General features: G+C 47.1%; 5 protein-coding genes across 5 annotated transcripts; 2 read left to right on the forward strand and 3 right to left on the reverse strand.

Moving 5' to 3' along the window:
- Nucleotides 1–4364: 4364 nt before the first annotated feature.
- On the forward strand, nt 4365–4919 carry L3040_005379 (uncharacterized protein; the record flags this gene model as incomplete). Its single annotated transcript, XM_066157356.1, has 5 exons — nt 4365–4377; nt 4475–4560; nt 4671–4683; nt 4751–4863; nt 4911–4919. The coding sequence occupies 5 exons, from the start codon at nt 4365–4367 to the stop codon at nt 4917–4919; spliced, it is 234 nt and encodes a 77-aa protein (XP_066011660.1).
- Nucleotides 4920–5578: 659 nt separating this feature from the next.
- L3040_005380 (uncharacterized protein) lies at nt 5579–6275 on the reverse strand (the record flags this gene model as incomplete). Its single annotated transcript, XM_066157357.1, has 2 exons — nt 5579–5653; nt 5712–6275. The coding sequence occupies 2 exons, from the start codon at nt 6273–6275 to the stop codon at nt 5579–5581; spliced, it is 639 nt and encodes a 212-aa protein (XP_066011661.1).
- Nucleotides 6276–8349: 2074 nt separating this feature from the next.
- On the reverse strand, nt 8350–14708 carry L3040_005381 (uncharacterized protein; the record flags this gene model as incomplete). Its single annotated transcript, XM_066157358.1, has 6 exons — nt 8350–10238; nt 10398–10628; nt 11268–11865; nt 11913–12326; nt 12390–13556; nt 13605–14708. The coding sequence occupies 6 exons, from the start codon at nt 14706–14708 to the stop codon at nt 8350–8352; spliced, it is 5403 nt and encodes a 1800-aa protein (XP_066011662.1).
- Nucleotides 14709–17969: 3261 nt separating this feature from the next.
- L3040_005382 (uncharacterized protein) lies at nt 17970–18473 on the reverse strand (the record flags this gene model as incomplete). The annotated part of the gene is made up of 3 exons (XM_007292564.1): nt 17970–18090; nt 18154–18229; nt 18290–18473. The coding sequence occupies 3 exons, from the start codon at nt 18471–18473 to the stop codon at nt 17970–17972; spliced, it is 381 nt and encodes a 126-aa protein (XP_007292626.1).
- A 5909-nt stretch (nt 18474–24382) lies between these two features.
- Nucleotides 24383–26419, forward strand: L3040_005383 (uncharacterized protein; the record flags this gene model as incomplete). Its single annotated transcript, XM_007292565.2, has 7 exons — nt 24383–24424; nt 24501–24576; nt 24787–24920; nt 24987–25170; nt 25236–25857; nt 26213–26232; nt 26325–26419. 7 exons carry the CDS (start codon nt 24383–24385, stop codon nt 26417–26419), a joined length of 1173 nt encoding a protein of 390 aa, XP_007292627.2.
- Between the last annotated feature and the right edge of the window lie 888 nt (nt 26420–27307).

Genomic DNA, 27307 nt, shown 5'->3' on the forward strand with positions numbered 1-27307 from the left:
CTTAGTCGGAGCGAAAGCTAAGAGCGCTCTCTCAAACCGTCTGCAGATTGATCGTATCTGCTTTTTCTTTTTTTTTTTTTTTTTTTCGGATTTAAATATCCGAGTTCCTTTTTTTATTGGAGGAAAAAACAAAAAAAATCTAATATCAGACGAGACTTCAAGCCGTAAAGTGTAAAAAGCTTGCTGGGCTTGATGAAACTATAGCGCCCTGCAATTCATTCCCGTTCGAGAGGGGGGATGCTGTGATATGCTGATAGTAGGTTTGCTTCCACCCTTTTTTGAACGCTTCCGAAAGTAGAATTGGATGCGAGAACAGCTTGTTGGCCTGCTCGCCAACGTTGCCCAAACGGGCCGAATCTTGGAGAGATCGCCGCTTACTGATCCAATCTTCAAGCTTTTGCTGAAGACATAATTTCCATTAATCGCCTGGGCCGCCCTTCCCTCTGCTCCCCGACATAGTAGTACATAGTAAGGGAACGGGCGGCCCAGGCGATTATACGGAATAGATACTACCAATCTTCGGCTCGCTTAGGTGGGCCTCCTTACATCATCATCCTCACACACTGACGATTATCCCTAGTCCTCGAAAAGCAAACCGCTCGTTATTTTTTGTCAACACAAAATTCGTATCAGGATGACAATAATTAAAACTCATCAAAGACCTCTTATTTATAGATGACGGGCAGAGCTGGCGAGAGTGCACGCGCATCAACAATGTAGCAGGCCCGACCAAACAACCCTACCTGGCTGGTATTTCGTCATGCCATATATAAATAGAGTGGCCCCCTTTTCTCGCTTACCGTCTATTCTAGATCTCACCGGGGGAAGGGTGTCAAGGACCAACGTCCCTGGCGAGATGGGATGTGGATGCAGGTGCTCGTACCACCATCTATTCTCGATTCATACTTACTATCGATACTCAGACATCGAGGATAAGCGAGTCGATAGGGCTATGTACATACGGAAGGTATTTATAGAAGGCTTTGCGAAAGAGACTGTTCTCTGCGCGACCGTCTGCAGCGCTCGCGTCGTCTTGCCTCTCGGAAATGAAGCTCGGCGAGAGAGGCAGCCACGGCGCATGAGGAAGCTGCGCGATATGCGTCACTGGCAGGGTAAACGCGCATAACGAATAAAAAGAAAAGAAAAGAAAGGTCACGCTGCGAAAGGGCCAACTTGGAAGTCAAAGTGTACATACAGTGTTGCGACTCTCGTCGTCTGTAACTAGTGTGGAAAAGATATGGGAGTGAAGCAACTCCCCTCCGAATGAGCCCTGGATGAACCTCAAAACGGAACCACATATATCGTAGCCATCAGAGTGAGTTTGGCTCCGGGCTCCAGTTGATGCTCTGCCTATTAGAAGAGGCATTCTATCGCAGGCTTCTGATATGCACCTGTCCAAACACCACCGTCGGCAGCCTCGCTCGTGTCCTCCGCTTTAGGGATGTTTCCTTTGTATCTCAAGACTAGAGCTTGGAAATCATTCTTCTCCCTTCCTCCTACCCAGAGGTTGTGCCTCATTCTTTCTCAGCAAAAGCCTGATGATCAGAAGATACGTTGGGCGTACTTCGACACTTCCCGCCCCCCTGAGCTTCGCAGAACCAACATTTATTGCGGCTCTTTCAGCGAGGGAATCGGCTCGCTGTGTACGCGATGAACAGATGCCATGTCTCAGGCTATGGGCACAAGTCCAAAAGAAATCGAGAATAGCAGCGATAGACCGATGAGGAAGACGCTGCTGTAGAGTAGGAAATCGATGGGATCCTGGCCTTCAGACCCGTATGTGTATACAACTCGGCCACCATCCTCCCACTGCATTAGTCGCTACAGCGAAAGGAAAAAAAAGTAATGGTATCCTCAGGTGGCTGCTGAGACGGACTAGCAACTTGTGCTTGATATCAGAAGCGGAAGCGGAAGCGGAAGCGCCGATGATGGACGGGTTTGATGGCATCGTGGATTAGATGTGCGCTATGTACGTTACGAAACTGATGAATCTTTCGGAGGGCATGGTAGGGATTGAATTGGATGAAAGGCGGCTCCAATATTTAGGGCGGAAGAGGTAGAGACGGGCTGTCAGTTCGTATTTCCTGGGATGGAGGGGTGGAGAGAGGTGTTGGTGCTGAGAATACTAGGCTATCTGACCATTCCCACCGGTAATTAGAATGTGATCTTGTAACGTGAATAATAGTCCTCTCACTGAAATGTAGATTCTGTATGCCAGATCTGGAAGGGGTGGGTGTGCGTTCGAGGCCAGGGACAGGCTGCTCGACAGGGTCTGAGGGAGTAGAGGTTTCTGTACAGGAGTAGAACGTCAAGTCCCACAGGAGTCTTGATTTCTATTCAAGATACCGGTAGGTAGGGGCAATGATTACTTTCCACCAAGAGCCCAAGAGCTACTGTGTGTCCTAGAGACTCGATCACATCACACTCCTACTTTCGAAGCCCACATCATAGGATGCGTAGCACGATTTGTAATCGGAGCCCTTGCTCAGCTTACTCCATAATCTCCAGTATCTGATTTCGCTGCTTCATCCTCGCCCTAAATATGCCTTTGACCAATGACAGTTTTCTGCACGCCCACCAGTCCCACGTACCTTCCTGGTGTGGCAATCCTCGTAAGCCTCAAGCAAGTGTGATGTCGTACTTCGGGGGCGATCTAGAGTGGCGATCCTTTTGCAATTTTCTAGGTGTCTTCCTCCTTACTCTCGAGAACAATGCGGATAGTTCAAGAGAGGTCCGCAGAGTTATGTATACAGCGCGCTCTCCTACCCCCCCCCCCCCCTAATAATTCGTGTCACACGCTGTGCCTCTTTCGTGGTATCTACCCGCTGGCCTGAATGTCCTCCTATACTGAAATGAGCGGTCTCAAAAGGAATTTATAATAAGGGTCGCCCGCTGAGCGAGGAGAGCTCTACGAGAGTATATTTCTTGATCGTAGGAGGAGGCCGAGGAGGAGGAGGAGGCCGAGGAGGACGAGCGTGAAACCATGGTCGCAGAAGTTTGGAAGGTCTGTGAACGAAGAGGATTTGTCCTGACCAATTTCGGAGCTCTGGAATTCCAACGAGAGGTAATGGTTCGCACTTTGTAGGATGTTTCCGTCCGCAGATAGGTGTTGAGCCGTCGCAGTCCCGCAGGGTAGACCTACATGCTGAGTTAGTGATCTGCAGGAAACACGTAGGAGATCTTGAGAAAAGATGCTGCCAACCGTAGTTATCTCCATGAATGCGTTCTGCGGACCGTGTGATTGCTAGCCTGGAAATAGGACAGATCTAGGAAGTAGCTAGCTTTGAGATTCAGCCCACTTGTTGTCCCGACATTTCAGGCTTCCCTTCTTGATTCGTTGCATACATTCTGAGCATGTAAAATTGATTGGCAGGTAGCGGAAATTTCCCTCGTCCTCCTATTCGCTGGCGTAAACCAAGGTGCCAAAATCGAAATATTGCAAACTGCTATCATGTGAAGTCAGGCCGGCAGATGAGCCGCGTGTTACCACACTGAGACCACGAACAAGAGCCGCACTGAGATGAATCTAAAAAATGAAAGGATTGAATGCCAGTGGTTGGCGGGTTGAGCCTGGCCTCAAGACGCCCCGAGTATCTGTCCATTCGTTGGTTGAGGCAGGATGCCATGTAATGACGATTTTGCACTTCTACCACGAGGCCATCAGGGCTGCAAATCCGCTCATCTCCTGTATCTCCGATCATGGACTTCTCATAGTGGCCAGCTTTTCGCCTGGAATGATTGCAGCCCTGCTCTTGAAAGTATCCATGTTTGTTTACTTGCCAAGAACTACGCGATGGTCGAGTAAACAAACCTGGAAATATTGAACATTTATAATCTCCTCCATATTGCTTCCGGCCTCATTGATACGGAGTCTTAAAGCGTTGATGCTGTTGCAACTGATGCAGCTCCATGATGCAGTAGGATCTTCGTGGCTTCAGAAATCTCAAGTGAATTCCGTCGTCGCTTCCTAGAAAAAAAAAAGTCATTCATTTGCAGGGGTAAGACCACGTGAGGCCGTGCTAAATCAGAGACCAAGTTCTGATGTGTTGATTTGCCCCACTTTGGGCTCTTCTCCCAGCTGCCTCCTCCCTGATCCACTTCGTTGCGAAATACCTGACCAACCAGATCACCCCATTTCGCCGTCCTAGCTCGCGAAATCACAGATCACGTTTTTTGCCCCGTGTTGGCGCTACTGAGTAGGTTAAGCGAAAAGTGATCTGCGACCTCTTGCAAAAGCATATATACTCGACCTCCCCTCCTTCTTTTCTCTCCTCTCGCCATCCTCAACAACATCGACCTCCGACCTCCTTATAGTCGCTCATCCTCCACTCCACACCCACCCTTGTATAACAGCAAGAACAACAATGACATCCTCAGGTTCGTGCCCCTTCCCCCTCTACTGCCTGCGCGCAATTGCTCATCGGTCTCCTCCTCATCGCTGAATACTTTGCTAACCTCTCCTCGCTTTCTACAGGCTCAACTTCAGCGCCATCGGTGCCGCGGCAGAAAAAAGTTCATCACGTCGCGTCGCACCCCGCCTCCAACAGCATCACAAGAACAGTTCCTCACACAACACCTCAACACAACACACCGCGACATATACCACGCGACAACACCTCCTCGTAACACACATACCGTGCACCAAACATGCCACGCAACCTGACTTACAGTCCGTCTCTACTGGTACGTGCTTCCATACATCCCCCCCCCTCTTCTTTTCTTCCGTGTGTATATGTTAACTCCCTTCCAGTCTCACCGGTCTCGGTTTCGCACATGCTCAGGGTTGAGAAGGTAAGCCCCCATTGGCTAACATCGCCAGAGCCCACGTCAAGTCCACGGCAGGAAGTCAATCTTCGGCCTCCAGTAAGCAATATTCCTCTCTCCCCAGTCACATTCTAATCATCTCCCAGATACGTTAGAAGACCGATTGGGTTCGGCACTCAGCGTTCATTGTGTTGGCTTGCCACACCGATCTCAAGTAGCTTCCAGTAGAAAGGCGCTCGGGGTCTACTTGCCTGCTTGAGATCGAGATCGTTTGAGTTTCAGTCCACGGTGAGGTTGAGCTGAGGAGCGCTGCGCGGGTCCCGGGGGGGCCTTCGGGTTCGACTAGACTCCCTCATCGGCCTCTTCGTATGCACGTCCGCTGCGTTGAGTGGACAGCTGCCTCTTTTCGCAAACATCGATGGGTGACCCTCCTCCGTTTCGGGGAGTCGAGCAAGGAACCCGGGTGGTCCGAGGGAGAGCCATGCTATGGGGTTGGGCTCATAGGGTGGGGGCATGGCGTCGAAGAAAATTGGCACTGTCGTGCACTGGCTTGATTCGTGTAAGTTTATGCTCCCTCCCTCCTCACTTGATTCATTCCTGACATTGGCATAGTCGGGTGGTGATGTAGCCTTTGGGGGCTTAATGCCAAGAGTATCTCAATGTTGAGACTGTTTCCATCGGTCTTGACAAGATTTATTCGCGGCTAAATTTTGCGCCAAGAGGTTTTCAATGTTGAGACTGCTTCTATCGGTCTTGATAAGAATTCTTCATGGCTAAAAAGGTACAATAGTCTTTTGATGGCGCGGCGGAGGCGCTATGGAGGAACACTAAGATTTGGAGTGTTGTGTGTTTGTTTGTAGCTGAGAAGATGATTTGCAGACTGGAGTGCCTGTTTGTGGCGGGGGCGATACGGCCGGAGTTTCGCTGCGAGAATGATTCTGGAGTGCCTGTTTGTGGCGGGGGCGATACGGCCGGAGTCTCGCTGCGAGAATGATTCTGGGTGCCAATTCGTGGCCGAGGAGATTCAGCCGAAGTTTATGGGTTGTGGTTGTCCAGATTCCGGGTGCCAATTCGTGGCCGTGGCGATTCAGCCGAAGTTTGCGGGTTGTGGTTTTGCAGATGAATCTGGGTGCCAATTCGTGGCCGGGGCGGTTCAGCCGAAGTTTATGGGTTCTGGTTTTGCAGATGAATCTGGGTGCCAATTCGTGGCCGGGGAGATTCAGCCGAAGTTTGTGGGTTGTGGTTGTCCAGATTCCGGGTGCCAATTCGTGGCCGGGGAGATTCAGCCGAAGTTTGCGGGTTGTGGTTTTGCAGATGAATCTGGGTGCCAATTCGTGGCCGGGGCGGTTCAGCCGAAGTTTATGGGTTCTGGTTTTGCAGATGAATCTGGGTGCCAATTCGTGGCCGGGGAGATTCAGCCGAAGTTTGTGGGTTGTGGTTGTCCAGATTCCGGGTGCCAATTCGTGGCCGTGGCGATTCAGCCGAAGTTTGTGGGTTGTGGTTTTGCACATGAATCTGGAGCGCCAACCTGTGGCCGGGACGATACAGTTGAATTTTTTTGGGAGGTGCAGGAAGTCTTCAGTAGATAGTTCCTGCTCTGGGTTCGCCGGTCAATACACCAATTCAGAGCATGAAAATGAAACACAACGAATCATCCACATCCTATGCTTTTCATTTTACCATTCTTTTTTTATGAGCGTGCAGAATTCTCGTTGTTTAATAGGGTAAAGTTATTTACCGTCTATATAAATTTGCAACTCCTAGGCATATTCAACGAATTACTACCCCGGTGCGGACTATCCTATCATTGGAACCCAATTCTAAAAATATTAGATTCTCAGAATCTAATAATATCTTATTGTAGCGTCAGAAGTCTAGCTCTCCATCACTAGTACCGGTACCCGTAAGGCAAAGCAATAAAGCCCCCCTGGCATCTCTCAAACCCTTTCGTCTTGGGCGCTTCTTCACGGCTATAGGTATCATCACGGCTATAGGTATCATGTCCAGAAAAAGATCGTTCAAATAAGACTTGAGAAACCTCATAATCAATTCCTAAGCTTGCAACCAATCATACATGAATCATCCGAGAGAGCATCGCCCTTCGTAAAGAAGCACGGTTCGGTTCACAGGTAGTGCACAGGGGATCGAAGAGAGGACGACGTCAAGAATACCGGTAAGATAAGATAAAGATCACGATGCGGCTCTGGGGGTATTGCTGACTAAGCGTAAAAACCTCCACTGCTTTTTTCCACGTCACGTCGCGAAGCGCGAAGCGCGAAGCGAGCCGCAACGACGACGGCGGTAAGTCATGACGAGGGGAAAACGACAGCCTCTGCTTCGACACCCGCAGCCGGAAAACAGGATCAGTGTTTGGTCTGCGCCTGAGTCTTTAGTCGCTACCTGTTTCTTCTGACGGGGGACGACGGACGACGCCTTCTGCCGCGTCGCGGGAAGAATGGTAGCGTACGACGGCCGATACCCTTGATTTGACGTCGAGACCGAGCCGGCGCCGGCGCCGGCTGGCCTTTGATGAGATGATTGAAGGGTGAGTAGCGATGTCTGCGGTGGTGGGGGACTGGAAAGGGGTTGAGGGGGGGGGGGGGGAAGGGTAGGGGGTTGATTGGTCTTTGAATTTCTGGGATGCGAGAGGGGTGTACGTGTATAAGTGATGTGTGTAGGCGCCTTCGACCCGCGAGGAGGAGGAGGAGGAGAAGAAGAAGAAGAAGAATAAGAAGAAAGGCTATACATACTCCATGAAAAGGGAAGGGTTAAAGCAGAGAGCGGTGCGAAGCCAGCTAGCTGTGATTGAAGTTCTCATGTGATGCTGATATCAAAGAAATGATTTTTTATTATTATTATTATCATTATTTGTTTTTACCTCTTGGTCTATATGCTAGGAAGCTGAACGACGCTACTCTGCCTCTCTAGAGAAGAGAATGCCGGTGGGGGAATTCTCGAATCTGAATCTGAATATGGACACAGCTATGTAGGCCAGAGGTGAAGAGTTTCCCGGGTTTGCGTGATCATTCAGGAGAGGGCTTTCCTTGGAATAGAATGAAAACTCGAGGGAGGGGGGCATTTGGCTAGGTCGTTTCTGGATCGCGGCAGCTGCGAAATGTAAGTTTGCGCTGGGGATATCGCGTATTACTAACATGATAGGAGGTCTGGGGAACTTTTGATTAGTTGGTGGGGGGAGGGAGGTCTCTGCTGTTTGTACGTTGCACGAAACTTTCCTTGACGGCTGGGCAAGACGCAGGCCGGGCTAGCATCCTCTTCTGTCCTTCTTGGGCTAAGAAGTATGCATAGGTCAATCAAGCACAGCTAGCTCCGAGAGGACTTGGAGATTTTAGTACAGCAGTAAGTGGCTCCTGCGAAAGAAAAGGAAAAGAAGAAACCCCCCACTGCCCCCCCCCCAAGCTTGGTAATCTCTTCATTGGTTCATAATTATCGAAGCCGCATGCCGTGTATTTCCCCGGCGCAATATCCCCCCCCCCCCCCCCCTTTTCCCCCCCCCTTCCCCCCTCGCCCCAAATTCGTATAGAAAAGCGTATCTACAACTCTTGTACATAGTCCAACATGAAGTCGTTAAAGACGTCTCCACCGCTCCTCAAAATCCTCAAAATCCCTCGGATCAATACCCATAGAGCGCCCATCTCGAAAGCAGTCAATTAGGATGTGGAATCTGTCCAGAAGCGCACGCGTCTGTCTCAGGATATGCCTCTGGAGAAAGACTCCACCAATCCGCTCGCCTGGTAGCTTAAAATAAGGCCCATCGCTCTCCTCGTAGTCTTTCCTAGTGAACCCCCAGGAGTCGAAACCATCCTCATCGTAGCTCTCGCCGTTATCCACAATGTGGTCCTCGATGTCGGAGGAATAATTCTTGTGAGGGTCGCCAGGCTCCGACGTCGACTCGACTCCGGACTGCTCGGTTTCGGCGGGGGTTTCTTCCTCCTCACCATCATCAGGGTCTTCCGCACCCGGATCGATATCCTCCCAGCCGCCCAGGTACTCCACAGCCGGCCAATCCTTATCGATCCGAGCTCTGTTGACTGCGCAGTTCGTACAGTTTGCCGAGTGTTGGGATTCGTCAGGAGGTGTCTGAGTCATACCCGTATAGATCAGCATCGGCCCCGTCGGCCATGCACCGCCCTCCAAGACGAACTGTCGGAGTCTTGGGCCGCAATCTGCGCTTGCGATAGGTTCCCCAGGGGGTCCGATACTCCGTGCTGCAAAATGCCCAATTGCAGGCGATGTAGGACAGGATACATACATGAGAGCGGGGCGTATCTTTCCAAATTGCTCATCAGGCGAGTGGAATGCCCGCAGGCGACCATATATCTGGAAATCCGTCAACTGCAATGTGGAACGAATCTGTGCGAGAAGTCCTCGATAACTGCCCTCCCACAGACCGATCGTGTTCAGATTGAGCGTTCGGAGGGTCGAGGCATGTCGTGCGAGTAGGTCAATCAGCCCGGTCTCGCAGACTAGCAAGCCATCCAGACACAACGATCGCAAGCCCGGCCAGGTATGAGAGTCTAGTAATTTCCAAAGAGGAAGGTACCAACTCTCCGGCTCTTCTTTATCCATCGACCAGACCGGAGCGTTTTCTGTGTATCGATCGAAGGGGTCGAAGCCGAACTTGAGTTCCTTGAGGTGCATTGCTGACTTCAATAAGGGTCCCAAACCCCTCCAAACAGATCTGGGGGGGCTCATCGTGGCTTCGAGACCCAGTTCAAGAATGACAAGATGCTTGAATGACTCGGCAGGGATTTCTCGAAACAGAGTGCCCTGGTCATTGAAGAGGGTGACGGGTATTTGGTCGTGGATAAGGCTCTCCAGCTTGCATTCAGGCATTGCAGAGAGTGCCTTAAGTATGGCGAGAAATTCCTGTGCGGCACCTTCGAAGTCGTTAAAACCCGTGCCCTCGATGAAGGCATTGCAAAGCATTATATTCTCGAAAGTGCATGACCTCCGCGTCACACTGACCTTGCGAAGTTTTGGAATCTTCTGGAACACTTCTTGAAGCGTACTGGGATCCTTATAACTTTGCTCAGATTTATGCCATGATTCATTCCATACGGCGTATTCGCGGACCGCCATATCCTTCACTTCCTGGATGAATTTGGTATAGGTGATATCGTGGGGATAGTTGAGGAGGGATTCGTTGTACTCATTCGCGTACTCTAACGAGAGTTGCTTGACCATGTGGTAGAGATTCATCGCCCCAATCTCAAATCGTACTTCGGATATGCCATCTAAAAGCAGCGGGTGTTTCGATACTTCATGGAAGCGCTGGAAATCGTCTCGATTCGGTCGGAATACAAATCTAGGGAACAAGAGACCTGCACCTAACTCGGTCCATGGCTTATGGCACGCCAGACGCAGAGCTTTGATGTCGCATAGTCGAAGTTGACGGAGAATCTTGAGCCATACTTCGTTTGGCAGGTACGGAACTTCTTCACCTTCGATTCTGACTGTTCTAAGTTAGTATGCGGCACGCAACTCAAGCCGACCGGAAACAAAGCTAAAGATAAGTCTAGTTACTTGAGGATAGCAAGGAGAGTAGGATGAGCGGAGTATAGAAAAAGAAAAGCAGGATGCTTTTTGATCGCGCGTGTTCGGTATCAACTTACCTCTCTGGTTCTGGCCTTGAGAACTGGCACCAATTTCATCTTCTGCACCCGTTCCTTCCTCGCCGCCAGTCTGTTCTGCCGTTTCACCAGATCCATCTGCTTTGATATCGTCTGACTGCGCGTGGTGATCTTGCGCGTGGTGATCTTGCGCCTTATCTTCCATCGAAGCTGCAGCACCGAGATCCATTTTAAGTGTCGAGCGCGCAATCCATGCACCTTCTGGTGTTGGTTCTGACGCTATGTTGAGTTGATGTAGTTGTAGTTGGTAGGGCTGGTGAGGTTGGTGAGGTAGGTACCTTAGGTAGGCAAGCTGCCTCTCTCTTTTAAGTCGGCCGGACTTCGGCAACCGTCAGAAAGGAAAGCGCACTCGTCTCGCGTAATATTATCACGTGGATAAACAAATTAATTTCAGCTCATTCACCCTCTTTACTGTCTATGGGTCGGCGCCACTCTTTAAATATTTGAAAGAGAGGGAGATAGGAGCAGTGATGCATCTACAACATACAGCATTTTACGAAAATCGATAAGTGAGAATTTACTCTTTGCGATTTGATCGAAGGGAGTAACTAAATAGATGAAAACCGGTCTCCTTTTCACGACGGCACAGTTGAAGGAAGTGCAGGAGAAAACAAAAAAACCTACTTTTCATCGGTAACTGTTATTTGTATAGACACGGGAAGCCACAGGATCTGACGAAGTTTCTAGTCCTCATATCAATAAAGATCATCGTCTTGCACACACGCACACATCCATAACGACCAAGATATCCTAACTACGAGCTATCAGACTACCGCTTTCACCAAATAGGCATCTCGTTCCTCTTCTTAGGTCTTCCTCTTCCCCTCCCCCTCCCCCTCCCTCTACCCCTACCTCTTCCCCTAATTTCGTCTTCTCCATCCTCTATTTCTTCACTCGCATCTTCATCCAGCACCACATTGTAATCATCGTCTTCAACAGATTCGTCGACAGCAGCTTCCAGATCCAGCCTCACACTCAATGCGCTCTTCCTCATCTTGCCTCCGCGTCCCGACTTCCCACCCGCCTTCCCACCACGGATAGCATACATCTTCTCCCGCGTGCCCCTCTTCCGCTGGTCCATCCCATCAAGCGCATCCAGCGCCTCATCGCCTTCCAGCACACCCCACTTACTTCCTGCTCTAGCTTTCGGCAGCGTCTTGTTCAAGCCCTGCTTCTCTGCAAACTTCTCTCCATAGTTGAAGAGTAGTTCCTCGCCTGCGTCGATATCGCGTAGCGCGAAGAACTTGATGCGGTGCTCGCCGTTGACTAGCATGATCTTGGCTTCGCAATTCAGGCCGTCGGTGGCAGAGGAAGCGTGATTGATGAAGCGTGTTTTGTTGCCGAGCCGGGCGGCGTCAATGACGCGGTCGCGGTTGAGATCGAATAGAAAGGAGAGAAGCTTCCGGTCGTAAACAATACCGCGGCGGTCTGCTTCTTCAGAGGAAATGTTCTGTGTATTAGGTCAGTGAGGTTCCGGACTTGGTTTAACTAACTTACTTCGCCAGTGTATTCGCTTATAAAGTCGCCCTTCTTGATTGTCTCTGCCAGATACAGACCGAATCCAACGAGTTGACTCTCGCCCATTACCGTGGCCTTCGATACTCCGCGCTGCAGCCAAACGTTCTGACAGCCGGTCTTGAATAGGTCGTCGTTGTACTTGTTGATAGGGTCGATTCGCTCAAGTGCTCCGCATGACCAACATTCAGGGCCACATTCGCGGTTCATCTGGATACAAATGCAGCTGCCAGTCGTACAGGAGATTCCGAAAGAGTTACAGGGACAGCCAGTAAATCGGCGTGGACAGTCATTGGGACAACCGCAAAAGCTCTCGCACAGAATATTGGAAGTAGCGCAATGGCAGGAGTGCCTTTCATCGCCTGGCCGCTCGATGCAAGCTCCAGCGTGACCACACTGTAGTATCATGTTAGCACTGTGTTCAATCAGTTTTGGGCTATGCGATGAGAAAAAACTTACGGGGACTGCTTGCGTCCGCATCTGGTGTAAGTGTGCGGTCGTCTGGTCATTCAAATCGCCGTGGATGAACTTTCGCTTGTTGTCGTACCAAGCTGGCTTCTTTGGACGGTCACTGATTGGCTCCTCCTTTCTATCCGGCAGACCTTCCCTTTCAAGCTTTTCAATCTCGGCATAGACCGTCCAGCAAGGGATATCCAATGCAAAAGCAATAAGACAAGCTCTATACACAGGATCCTTGAATACAAGCAGCATTTGAGGAATGTATGCAAGGTTTTCCTCTGAGATCTGGTAGGACTGCTCGGAGAAGTCAAATGATAGGTAGCAGGCCTCAGTACAGCGGTTGCCTTTGCCTCTGGCAGTAGGTGCCAAATGTGCGGCTGAGGCCCGGCTTTGATGCTTTCGCAGTGAGTCTTCATAGCTCAAGGCGAGATGAAGAGGCTCGTACTTCGTTTCGGGATCATGGATATCTTCATCCATATCAGAGTCATTCAAGCGTTCATACATAAAGTCCCCATGTGTTGGACAATCAATCGCAGCGCATATTAAGCAAGTCATACTTGCATAGGTCTCAATACGGTTGACTGGTGAGATGGGTTTCTTTTTCGCAGCCGCTATCATCTCGTTGAGTAGTGCCGCTGGAATAACGATGTGTTGAAGAGAGACTTCGAAAGCTCCGCAATTGTCAAACGCTTCACAAAAGCGCTTAGCGGCTGTCTTAGTTGGTTCGTTAAATGGCTTGAACGTCTTGATGAGCAATTTTTGGTTCCGAGGGTCTAGGCCGAGATCGCCGACGTCTACATCCCGGAGAAGAAGATAATGCTTTAAATCATCCAAATCACAGCCTTGGTGGAGTTCGTCAAGCCATAGAGGGATATAAGACCGAATACGAGACTGCTCTTCGATCTCTTGACTGGTTTCGTCATTTCGATGACCAGTATAAGCGGAATGCATCTCTTTGGCCAACTCCTCCCATCTTCTGTCCTTTGGCCCTTCTAACCCTTCAATAAACGGAACAAACTTGAGCGTTTCATCGTCAGGTCGAAGAATGTTCCGACGGACGTTGGTATGAGAGGTGTACTTTGGAACCCGAGGTGTGTTGTCACAAACCTTGGTCGCAACCAGTGTGCTTTTACTCTTGGTTACCTTACTACCACCCTTGGAGTATTGCTGTACCGATAAGCTTCTAGTTCAGAGCATTAGACACAGAGCACTCACGAAATGATTGACAGTTTCTGTGGATGTTCCTGCAGGAGCTGGCTCGTCTAGGACCGACTTCACTGACGTTAGAGAGCAAAAGGGTGATATCTTATCCGTAAAATCAGACTTAAATTTCTGCGCGGTTTTGCGGGCATCTTCAATTAAGTACCTAATCGCACAGGCATGATCATCTTTCATAGCCTGACAAAAGGTACGGAGCGTGTCTTCCAAATCGTGATCTGATGATCCTGCTTCTTCTGGTGTGGCTTTTGACTCGCTTCGTCGGGCTATGGCTTCTCTCGGAGAGGTGCTTCTCCCGTCCGCCATTCTTTTTCGCTGGATACGGGTCATCAACGGGGAGTGTGGACCGATTGAAGACGCTGACGGATGAGACCTTTGCGATGGATCCGCTGAGATAGCAGAAGCGGCTGGCAAGATGTCTCCTACAACATCTGAATCTTCATCACTGGCGTCAGACGACTCGATTCGAAGTGGGCGCACGAACTTGACTCGAGCATTTGGAGTGGGGCTGTCATTACTTTGAGTTTCTGGTGCGGCTTTGGGGGTACTGTCTCTTGGGCGGTTCTCAGTTCCAGGAGAGGATTTTATCCGTCTTGCTGGCGTATCATTGATTGAAGACTGGAGCGATCGGGCCGCGGCAGCCGTTCTAGAGGATTGAAATCTTTGCTCCAAGGGCGGCGCGGTTTTGATCGACGAAAGCGAAGGCGGGGCTTTGATGCGTGCATTAGCCATCGAGGGGGATTTAGATGGCTGTGCTCTGAAAGGAGCCAATGTTGAAGAAGCTGACGAAGGAACTTTAGATGGCTGTACTTTAAGGGGAGCCGATGCTGAAGAAGCCGCCGAAAGGACTTTAGACGGCGGTGCTTTTGGGGGAGCTGCTGCCGAAGAGCCCGTAGCATGTACTGCTGGTATTGCTTCTGTCTTAGGAGCATTGCCAGGACCCATACGCGGTCGGCGCGGTGGAGGCGACGGGGTGGTGCAATCGATATAGATTGGTTTCTTCTTTTGTTTCGATTGAGGCTCGTCTTCGTTACTGCTGACAAGGTCGATTACTTCATGATAACCACTGCCGTTCGGAGTGACCGAATGACGAGAAGCCATTCTGAGCGGAGAGATTATTCTTGCAGAGAATGACCAGATGCTAGGGCAGCGAAGACGAGGTTCTTGGAGATCACGTGGCTAATAGGCTGAACTGCCGACGTGGTGCTTGTCTATCTGATCTAAGTGGAAGGTGTGACTCCTTGAGCAGGTTGTGGTAAAGGATTATGAGACTGGTGAATTTGGTTTAGGTGGGTTCCTCTCTGTCTCGGATTCAAAGGAATTTTTTCTGGCAATAATACGGGAATCACTTAACAGCGCCCTGGATCCGAACGCGACCGCGACTGCAGCCGGTTTTCTCTACACGAATATTGCTATCCACGGCCGCATCGCGTTGAAGCACAAACATAGGCGTAGGGATATGCGACAAAGGTATCACCTAGAGAAGTGGTCATAAAGTATCGTTTAATATGTGTAAGAAGATATTATGAAGATGCTGCGAGCGTGTTTGTGTTTATGCTTGGCCTCGTTTCCGCTGGTCTAATCAATCATGTGACCTGAAGACTGGCTAGTCTAACTTCTATTTCAACAACCTCTAATCCCCTTTCTGTTTCTCCCTCGAGGAAAACTGTCTGGCATCAAACCTATATCATGCATACAATATATCAAATCGAGTTACGCGTACAGTATTTGTATACAGTGATTACAGGTAGGGGGCTTTGATACACTTCCAAGTTTTGCTACCCAATTGTTTATCCTTCTCTTTCTTGAATAGTGTGCTTTAGGAGGGCCACGTCGACGTTCACGAGTCGCGGCTTTCTCTCTTTCTCTTGTTGATACTAGCTGCCTTTCTGATGTATTATCCCTTTGTATCCCTGAGGGTGTCGAGGTTGGATCTGTCTTCGGGGGATTTATTTTTCTAGCCTGTTAGCCTGCTGTCTCGATGAGAAATGTTCCGTTTCATTTCTTATATTGATCTCAAAAAATTACCCGAGATCCGAGAGCGACTCTGGACAGGTCGCGAGAGTGCCCGGTCTGGGGGCTTATTGTTCTGTGGCTTTCCCCTGGGTGGGCTGAATCCTTTATTGCGATAAGGTTTTATAAGGTTCATATTCGAAGTTTTGGCGGCCCCTTACTGCGTGCATAAGAGGCCGCCAGTTCATCCATCATCTTGAGTACACTAGGCTCCTTGAAACCAGATCCAGCTACTTGGGACAGTCCTCCTAGACGTTCTCCGCCTTCACTTTGTTCCCTTATATTATACCCAGCGGAGCAAGCAAGACCCGTCGGAAGGCAATGTTACGGCTCGAATAGAATAGCAATTGTAGTACTACCTAATCGTACAGAGAGTATAGCTGTACTTCTCGGTCAACAGACCCCGGTTAAAGGGTACAAGAATAGATTGGAGGTTTATTCTGCTTTTGACTACCTATATAACGGTCTCAGTCAGTTCACGAGGTCACGCTCCGCAGCTACCGTAACATACCTTATGAGAGGCCTGAAGGAGGCAGGCTTCGCTTGCTATTCGCCCGACGTTAATAAATATAATAACAATAATAATAACATCGTCTTGAGTACCTTAAAGGCAGGTAGGGGGTTATTTAAACCGTCAGCTGATAATCCGATGACGGTCTCTTTAAAAGACGGTTTCAAGAGCTTAGTATAATTAGTGGATCACTTTAAGCCTATACTTAAGATTAAATAGAATTTGAAAATAAATGATTTAAATTATTTAAATAGTAGCTAAAATAGAACTATTTTAATCGACTAAACTGTCTATTATAAATGCTTGTATTTTTGTATAAAAACCGTCTTGAAAACCGTCTCCGAGTGTTTGAAGACCATTTAAAGAACGTCTTATGGCCGTCCTAAGGCCGTCCCCAAACTTCAAACCGTTCCGGAGAACTTAGATTAATAAGCGAATAATTATATATGCTTTTCAGCACTCCTTTCTATTGTACTACCGGTACCTACACACCCTTTACCACCTTTGAATAAGTGAGGGGCGAGAATCGTACGGGTGAACTTTTATTAAATCGACCGATTTCGATTATAAAAAATTTAAAGCCTTGATATATAAGCCGTAACAGTGGTACCGAGAAATATCTTGGCATAGATTTTATTAAATTATCAATAAAACGATTCCATTTAAAAACCAGTTTTTATTTACGACTGTTTATTTTTTAGAATAATTATCGAACTATTTTAGAATTTTAAAATGAGCTTATTAATGAGCTTGTTTTGAAAATCTAGACGAGAATTACTATAGGACAGCCATAGGACGGTCCCAAGCTCGGGGTCGATCAAAAGGTGAACTATTCTTGATTTGTAACTAGTGCTGATTTTAAACGGTCCAATAACCGTCTCTTATAAAAGAGGGTCAGAGGACCGCTGAAATAACCCCTACCTGCCTTTAAGGCAGGCTTGCAGATTGCATATTCAGGGATCACATGTTGTTGTTGTTGTTATATTTATTAACGTCGGGCGGGTATTTAAAACGCAATGCTTGGACCTTAAAGACCTTTTATAAGGTACGGCGACGTGCTAAGTAAAGGAATTATATATAAAGTACTATTTAATCGAGAGTAAAAACCACGTCAAAGAAAACCTTTCGTTAAATAGCTAGATACTTGTAAACCTTTTAAAAGCAATTCATAATGCTGTACGTCGAGTTTTCTTTTCGGTAACTATCGAATACGTGTGGCCTTACGAGCGGCCTCGATCCTTATAATACAAACATCATTCTCCTCCGTCGTAGATCTAAGAAGGTTCTCGTTCGTAGCCCTTGGATAAAGCCGATGTGTTTGCAGAACGCTTTTTCGAAGGCGCAGTACCGTGTTTTCGATTAATCGAACTAAGCCTTACCTATCTCTTACACCCGTTCCTCTTTTATCGCAAATCCTCCTAGTCTTTCTAATCGGTATGCCCCGTCAAGTATAGATCGTAGTCGGCGTAGTGTTCGAGAAGAGAAAGGGAGGTTCGGAACCGCCGGTGAAGGAAGATCTCTTCGAAGAGACGTCGCATATCGATGATTCAATTTCGTCTCTCTAGATTTTCTATCTCTCTCTTTACCGCAAAAGAAAGAGGGAAAGAGAGCTGAAGGTTTGTAAGAGGCACCTCGTACAGGTAAAGAATTCTAGCCCCCCCCAGGATCACATGTAGCAGCTGGTTTATGACGAAACTTTGTATAGATAAGGAGCTCTCTAGCAGAGTCGTAATTGCTTAGCAATACAAAACCATGGAGATATATCTAATTTACGATATCAAAATGACCTTCCTTCGCTATTTATCTTTTTATATCTTTCGATATCGTATCTCGGAATCTTACGTTCCGCAACGGAATGAAGTAATTTGGTCATTGAACGAAGAATAACTGCTCGTTAAAAGATCGGTGATAGCACCTCGGAAAACGAAGTTTGTATTGTCTTTATCGCACATAGCAAGACTAATCTCAATTAGCTATTTGAAATCAAATTAAATTAAGGATTTATAATAATAATTTGCTTACTTGTAAAACTCGCATCCGTACGCGAAAGTATCGAAACTGGTCATAACATTGTCCAAGTTTTGTGGGGCGAGTCCCACTTTTTGTATTTATTAGCTTTTAAACTTTTCAAATAATTAAAAAAAAAAGGATTTCTTACCGCATGCGTCTTGCATATAAGTGACGTTAGTGCACTTATGAAAATCAGGGTCTTCGCAGATCAAGATTTGTCCTTCGCGTTCAAAACCAAACTCGGATGTACTTTTAGGCTTAGGAGCAGGTATTTCTCTCGCAAGCGCGATTGCAATAGTGGTTGCAGCGAAGAAAGCGTTGATGAATTGCATGTTGATAAAGAAGTCAAAAAAGGGTTGTTGTTATAGAGGAAATAAGTAGCTGTAAAGAAGTATGGTGCCGGACCGTATTGATGATGATGAACAAAAGTACAGGGCGACTTTAAAGGTATTTAAATACATTTCAAAAGCCCGTAGTTAAAATTATTACAATTATAAACTTCGAACTACTATGTAAGTATCACTCGGCTTTGTCGCAAATGAATGTGATTCATATTAATTATTTCTTTCACCCCTTCTTTCTCTTATTACTACTACCCCCCCATGAATAGATGTCGGACCCAGTTTAGGCCCATAAATCATAGAGCGGTGGTTTCTTAATGGCTTAAAGCCCTGTCGACTCCACTGTATAGACTAAATACTGGCTCAAAGATACTTTTCAAAGCTGAATCCTTATAAGTTGATTGGTTTAAGCCCTGGTAAGATCCCTTGCGAAATTATACTTTCGACATTTATTCATGGAAGGGGGTAGTAAGGTACTACTACTTTCGTTTCATTCGATGCGGCGCTTACTGGGCGATAACCTTACGAAGGCCTTACGAAGGCCGACCGGAGGCCGATTATTTCCCATGCCTCGAACATTGTATTACCGGTACGTAGAGTTGGTTTTCGCATGCCTCAACCCACTATTTGAGTGGGCCGCCCAGCTAGATCTACCGGCTGCTTTATGCAAGAAAATTTCCAGTGATGACCTTTGATGTTAAAGAGAGCTTGCAGCAACTTTAGTCTTCATTATTATCAATTTGTGAAACAGAGGCTGGCTAGTGCACACAGCTCCTTTGTTTTTAGCCTCCTTGACTTTATACCGTCATTCCATATCTGCCAAATTGTATCTTCGGGCACGCGGCGGTGGGTTCTGATCCTTTAACCAGGAAGTGATTCGCTAAGCTCCGGGATAAGAATACTCCTTTGTACCGGTATTTAAATATCGGACCTAGATTAGGCTTATAAATCATAAAGCGCTATTCTGAAACTGCTTAAAGCTCTATCAACTTAATTGCACAGATTAATACTGACCTAAAAATACTTTTCGAGGCTGGATTGTTATAAGTTGATTGGTTTAAGCCTTGGTAAGATTCTCTGCAAAATGATACTTTCGACATGCAACAATAAACAAGTTTCCCAGCCGAGTTAAGTCATTCAGTTATACTAAATATAGAATCAGCGCCATAACTAAGAATTTAGTACGTAAGGTAGACGGTTTCAAAAGATGACGATCATTAATCAGTGTTCCAGAAGCCTAAAAGTGGAGTCATCTTGGTGATGGTTTATTATGGGAGTCAGGGGTGGAGAGGCCAAAGAAGGCCGATTTCGCTCGCCGAGGCTGCTCGCTTCTCGTATACCTACTTACTCACGTAACAAGACCGAAACACACGCTTGGCTAATCACTGCTCTGGGCTCAAGCTGGAAGTTCATGCAGACATCAAATCTCCTTATGACGTGAGTAGCCAATGTCGGATTCAAGAGCTGCGTATCCCATTGTTTCATGTGAGAGCTCACTAAGCCCTCTTTTACTACTACCTACGTAGTAGCTTGGGTTCGTCTAAATGATTCATTTTGATGCTGAATAGTCGGTGGAAAGGGCGCTAAACGTGGCTTGGCTCTCAAAGCCCCGTTTTTAGCGTCGAGTTCGGCCCCTTTGTTACTCCATTATTTGTACTAAAGTGATACTATAAGTTCTCGGCTCTCTTGTTGGTTTCTTTCCCCTATCAAACCGACTCTCTTTGAAGGCAAAAGCCGTGTAAGACGAAGAATCAGTCTTTTGGTGGAGTTCTTCGGGGCACAAAAGCCCAAGGCTTGCTACTAGGGAATAGTGCACAGCGCGCTCGCCGTCTCCCGTCTTATGTTCAAGTTCCCCTACTACGATATCCATTCCCATATCTATATCTACCTATCATGGCATCCTTCAATTTTTCCATATCATCCCGTTCGTTATAGACCCATGGCCTTTGCGCCTGAAACTCTACAACAGAACATTCTCGCTGTACCGTACGCACAGATATCTATCACCCCATTTTTTCTGCTATTCCACATCGCATTTATTTTCTCTGTCTTGGGCTTCAGAGATACATCCATCTGGTCTATCCTCCCCCTTTCTGTTTCTGCCATCTCCATTATTGCTAATTGATCTTACGGAGTTGCATTGAAACTGGTAAAAAAATCGGATGAGACTTCGTTGCTCTTCTTACGCATGGGGCGGACGGTATGATTTGAATGGTGGATGTACTAACGGTAGTATTGCTCTCTGCTTTTGTATTATGTTTCACAATGTAAAAAGGACGGGATATACCTGTACCTGGGTGGAGGTTCTAGCTCTAGCCTAGGATTGGATGAGCTGGTATCGATGTGGACGGATCTGGGCAGATATAGTCACAACCTTTGTACACACTCTACTACAGTGCCCCGCAACTGCTGTTAGCCGAAAATCATAAAACCGCGATTTTTCGCGACACGCGTTTTTTTACCTTGTACAACCATTGCAAAAATGCCACCTTAACGTACTCTTTTTGCTGCGACGTCTAGTAATCGGCTTATTCGGCATCATCTTTCTTTTTATCAACGAAGATTAATTATAAGCGGCTTTGCTTTTGATGCAAATCCGACCGTTATTATAAAAGCTCTCGAAATACTTCGTAGCACGATTAATTATACTCGAAAGCAAGCTTTATTACGCAACGAAAGTACATCTATACCGAAAGCTGCTCGGCGGAAATCATATTCGGCATCCGACGAACGAATTCTATTACGATACGTTCGTTTAAATCTTAAAGATTCATACAAAGATGTCATTCGAGCGTGTAATCTCGATTATAAAAAGATTACTATTAAAAAGATTTTAAAAAATCATAGAATTTTCAATTGAAAGTGTAAAAAGCGCCTCGAACTTACGGAAAAACACGCGGCTGCTCGATTACAATAGTGTTTAGACTATCGAAAGTAGACGGTCGAAGATTAAAGAGAAATCGTTTAATCGGATGAGTATTCTATCGAGCGAAGTCGAAGAAAAGAGACCGAATAGGTTTTTCGCACGCTTAAAAAGAAATAAAATCGTCGGATAGTCTAAACATACGATGCGAAAAAGAATATGAAAGTGATAGTTTAAAGAGCTTTTTAAGACCGCGGAAAATCGAATCTTTATATTATAGATCGAGATTTCGAATCGAAAAAACACGAGTATTCGGCACAATCTTACTTCGAAGTCCTCGAAACCGAAGTCAAGCTAATCTTCCGAAAATTGCTTCGCAAATATTAGTTTTAGCAAGACAATGCATCAATCTATACTATAAAGAAAGTTCAGCTTTAGTTCGGCAAAAACAAGATTACTTTATTAATTAATTAGCTACCTTTTTCTCTCGACTTCAATCCGATCGAGCACGTTTAATAGCATCTTAAAAAGAAGCTTTACTAAATGTTCCTCGACGTTGCGATCGATAAATCGAATTTAAAACACGCAAAGCAAAAGATAGAAAGTTGTTTGCAAGCTGCATAAGATACATTAGATCAATCGTTATTCGATAATTTGTATTAGAGTATGCCGGATAGAATTAAAGCTTGTATCGCGGCTAAAGGCTGGTATACTAAATATTAAGGTTCGTGCGCTTTCGAAAAATTAGCTTAAAAATTAAGAAGGATAAAAGGAGTCTAAGGAATAAAATGATATTTTTTTTTATTTAATTTGGATTTGTAATTATTGCGTAATTAAGGAATAAAAAATGGATGTCTATTGTTGATTTGGAGTTCTCGCTTAAATGGCTAACAGCAGTTGCTTAGTACTGTACCGGTACTAGCACCGTCTCGGGCTCCTTCCATGGTTACATGGTATGGCAACAAAGCCCACTAACAAGTTCCATAAGCATGAGCCTAACCTGCACGCCGGGTTTGTCGTGGACTCCATATCGTGCAGTTCATTACTGAATGCCTCGATCGGTGCCTTTATTAAACCAATCTAGTTTTCGAATCATTGCACCTATCGCGCATCGCCTAAAAGGTCATATAAATATTTCGTGGTATGTATTGATTAATTTAGTGATGCAGGTGGCAGGTAAAAGGATGGGTTGGTAGTGGTAGTGGTGGTGGTGGTGGTGGTGGTGGTGGTGGTGGACCGTTGTACTGATGGATCTGTGATACGTGAGCTTTAAGGCATCTGTACCGGTAATTGTCGTGCGGTATAGGCTTATTACCGTATACAACTGCAATGTGCATTGCAGGGCTGCTTGTGCACAACAGTCAAGAGCCACATTCGCTCCGATACCGGTAGGTCAGCTGGCCGGTCGATCGCTAGCTACCTAAGTATCGAATGAGCAAGATTTGTGTATGCAATTTGATTTCCCTTAATCAAAAACCCGATGCTGCCCCGCCATCGTCAGCTGCGGGGATGCATCTCGATCTACCGGTAGGTACTGACTACTCAGCTTAGTCAGGTGGCATCGCTGATCAAAAATCTAGACAATATGGAGATAGATAGCAGCAATATCTTTTACGTCAGCAAAGGGCTATCGGGCCATTCATGCTATGCAATACAGTAGTAACCACCACGTGATAACCGCTACGTGGTAATACAGAGCGGTCGGTGGAGCGTCTCAACCGGCCTGCTCTGAGGGGAATAGGGTTATAATACTGGAAATTGCAATGTGCATGGCAGTTCTGCTTTTGCACAACATAATCTTAAGCGTGACTTGCGTGGATATATACTACGTATAAAGGGAATTGTTTGAATATAGGGATGGGAACCTAAAGAGCCTGGTATCCTAGGGACGATCCAGGATAGGATGCCAGCATTTAAATGAAAATAAGTAGTACTATTACAGTACTTCGTAAGTGAACAAATTCGCAAAAGCTCTATCCTAGGTTGAGCTCAAGGGGGGCTACGATTCTTTACCTGTACGAGGTGCCTTCTACGAACCTTCAGCTCTTTTTCTTTCTTTCTCTTGCGGTAGAAAGAAAGATAAAGAGTCTAAAGAGCTGAAATTGAATCATCGACATGCGACGTCTCCTCGAAGAGATTTTCTTTTACCGGCGATTCCGAACATCCTTCCTCTTTCTTCTCGAATACTACGCCGACTACGATCTATACTTGACGGGCATACCGATTGAAAAGACTAAGAGGATTTGCGATAAAAAGGGAACGTGTATAAGAGATAGGATAAGAAAGGCTTAGTTCGATTGATCGAAAACACGGTACTGCGCTTTCGAAAAAGCGTTTTGCAAACACACCGGCTTTATTCAAAGGCTACGAACGCGAGCCTTCTTAGCTCTACGACGGAAGAGAATGATGTTTGTACTATACGGATCGAGGCCGCCCGTAAAGCTATACGTATTCGATAGTTGTCGAAAGAAAACTCGACGCATATCATTATAAATTGCTTTTAAAGAGTTTATAAGTGTTTAGCTATTTGACGAAAGGTTTTCCTTAACGTAGTTTTTACTCTCGATTAAATAGTACTTTGTATATAATTCCTCTATTTAGCACGTCGCCGTACCTTATAAGAGGTCTCTAAGGTCCAAGCATTGCGTTTTGGATACCCGCCCGACGTTAATAAATATAACAACAACAAAAATAGGTCGAGCTCAGGGTCCAGCTTTTTTGATCAGGATAGTAGATACATCCTTGTGAAACACTGGAAAGTCAAGCTTATACCGGTACCGAAGAAGATGGAAAGAAAGGTGCGGGATTGCGGGGCCGGGGGCTACGTCATGGATCTGGCTGCGATCGTCATCTACCTTAGCTTGGACCTGGCCACACCCAACGGAGTTGGCTGCGTGCATCCATCGTCACCTTCGTAACAACAACAACAATAGCAACAACATCAAGGCTCCTTGAACACCACACCTCACCTCTTCTCTCCGTACTCACCTTTACATACAAACACGCACTTACACATACACATACATATCCCGCAAGTATGCATCGCACCTATTCCATGAGACAATCGCGGGCTCCTACTGTACGTATATCCATCAATCCATCCATCCATCCACGCTCGCTGCTGTCTCTCTCCGTCTCTGACAACGTCAACACAGGCCTCGCAACTGCAGAACCCGCCCCCGCCATCCTCCAGCACCAAGTCGGGCAGATTCTTCGGAAAAGGAGCAATTGGTCAGTACAAATACATACACCCCACATTGCGCTTGAGGATAGTTGCTGCTGTCTAAGGGATGCATGGCATGATGAATCACGGTCGCGTCTTGCCTGCGGCTTTGTTTTCCTTGCTACAAGAACAGCGCAATCCTCAATCATGACAGCAATGCGACTTTCCATCTTTGTATACCATATACTGCGGCATCCTGCTAATCTGCTTCAAAATAGGCCATGCCCTCCGCCGTCAAGCTGCGGGTGTCGGCGGCCCCGACCTCGCTAAGAAGCTTTCCCAGCTCGTGAAGATGGAGAAGAACGTTATGCGCAGCATGGAGCTCGTGGGTCGGGAGCGCATGGAGGTTGCGGTAGGTGGCTCTCTTAGGATGCATAGCGTGCATTGTCGATTTGTTACCGAAACTGATGAATCATAGCAACAACTTTCCATCTGGGGTGAGGCGTGCGATGACGATGTTTCAGATGTCACGGACAAGCTCGGCGTCTTAATTTATGAGATCGGTGAGCTCGAGGACCAGTACATCGACCGCTATGATCAATACCGGGTAACTATCAAGTCCATCCGCAACATTGAGGCTTCCGTCCAACCCAGCCGAGACCGTACGTCCATCCTCCCTTGTTACATACATCCCAATCTTTACGCATCTAGCTAATCACGTGTGCAGGCAAGCAAAAGATCACCGACCAAATCGCCCAGCTCAAGTACAAGGAGCCCAATTCCCCTAAGATCGTGGTGCTCGAGCAAGAGCTCGTCCGTGCCGAAGCTGAGTCCTTGGTCGCCGAAGCCCAGCTTTCCAACATCACCCGCGAGAAGCTGAAGGCTGCCTACACCTACCAGTTCGACGCGCTGCGCGAGCACTGCGAGAAGCTGGCCATCATCGCTGGCTACGGCAAGCACCTGCTCGAGCTCGTCGACGACACCCCCGTCACTCCTGGTGAGACCCGTGCTGCTTACGATGGCTACGAAGCCTCCAAGGCCATCATCCAGGACTGCGAGGATGCGCTCACGAACTGGGTTACGGCAAACGCCAAAGTCTCTTCCACTCTCTCCACTCGTGCGAGAACATTGTCTCAGCGCCGTCGCAACAACATCCAGCGCAACGCTGAGGGTCACGATCTCACTGGCCAGGACGCTCCATTGCACGACCGCGAGAGCGGCCTCTGGATCCCAGCTAGCGCTCACAAGGGCGACGAGTATGATGACGAGGAAGAGGATGACGAGGAGGAAGTCCGCGCCCCGTCCATCCAGGAAAGTGCTGTGAATGGGGAGAGCCGAGGCCGTCAGGAGTCTGTGGCTGCCTAAATACCTGTTTCCCTGAGCTCGACTGAGGTTGATGAAGTCTGAGCGTTAAGGGTGTGCTGGAAGGAGTCTGGTCGCTTTAGTAGTGGATGCTGATATCCTAGCATTCGGCCGACCGATATTTCTCTCTTTTTTTATGGTGAAAAACGTGCTGCCTTTTACTGCTATGCTTGATGCTTGTTAATGGACGGACGGACGGACGGACGGACGGATGGACGGATGGACGGATGGCAGGGATAGGTAATGGATAATTTTTGATGCTAATGGGTAATTTTCTTTTCGATGATGGAAGGAAAGGGAGGATAATGCTTGGGAAACGGAATGAATACTCGTATTTTTAAGGGTAAACGTGCTTGATGGCAGTAAGTTTTAATTCATTCTGTTTCATCACCCTAAATTGACTGCTTATTCGTCTGCCTATTTGTCCGATCCATACGCTCACTATCATACGCAGAGAACAAGAGCCTGTATGGCTCGCAGATGCAAGCCAAGTTGCACTACCAAAATATTCTTGCATCCTCAAGTTGCACGTCAAGATGCAAGAATTGAGCAATCTGTATGGCTCGTGCACGTAAATCTTGTAAAGTGTGCATCTGATCTTGCAACTTGCAGTTGCACAATACAAATCGAGGTTGCAGCAAAAAGCTCTAACTCCCAAGTTGCAAGCTTAAGTTGCAAGCTATTCACTCCCCTCCCCCCCCTTCCTTTCCGCTTATTTTGATCACCTTTTCATCCTTTTACAACGCCACCTTTTTGCTATGGCTTCTTCTCAAGACATTTTGAAAAGGCGTAATCTGCGCAATCGCAATATAAGTGTTATTATCGCTGCGATAAGAGCATGCGCCGCTATTCAATACTACAAAAAAAGCTTCGTAAAAACACTGAAGCAAATTGCTGTTCAATTTGCTAGTTGCGAGCCATACAAGCCTTGGAACGTGCCACCTCCACTGTCAAGTTGAGTCGATCCTGTTTAAGATCAACTCAACTGCCTAGTTGCACGGACGTGCAACTGCGAGCCATACACACCCTTTAAGTAAGCAAGTAAGCTAATTGTGGGAATGTGGATATGGACATTGGGGACATGGGGCATAGACCGGAAGGTGTCCCGGCCCGTACGCCGGCCCCGTCGTCTTGCACTTACTCCGCAGAATAGGTACCTAGCTTCCATCTTTCAGACGTTACGAATAGGTACACTTGGTACCACCCATATAGTCGTACCTACTTCTCACATGTTACCTGTGATACCGACATTAATAAATGTCCTCTTAGTTTGAAGATGAATATCCGGTTGTTAAATTCGTTTTGGGTTGTTGTCTTGCCTACCATGAATGCTTAATTCTTTTTCAAACGGAACGACATCCTTACGGAATTCAATTTACTTACATCGGAAGGAAAGACGATCCGATGATCGGCGCTAGCCGCTAGCCTAAGGCAGCG

Source organism: Drepanopeziza brunnea (genome assembly GCF_022702325.1).
Source record: "Drepanopeziza brunnea f. sp. 'multigermtubi' strain 214-2 chromosome Unknown ctg8, whole genome shotgun sequence".
NCBI lineage: Eukaryota > Fungi > Ascomycota > Leotiomycetes > Helotiales > Drepanopezizaceae > Drepanopeziza > Drepanopeziza brunnea.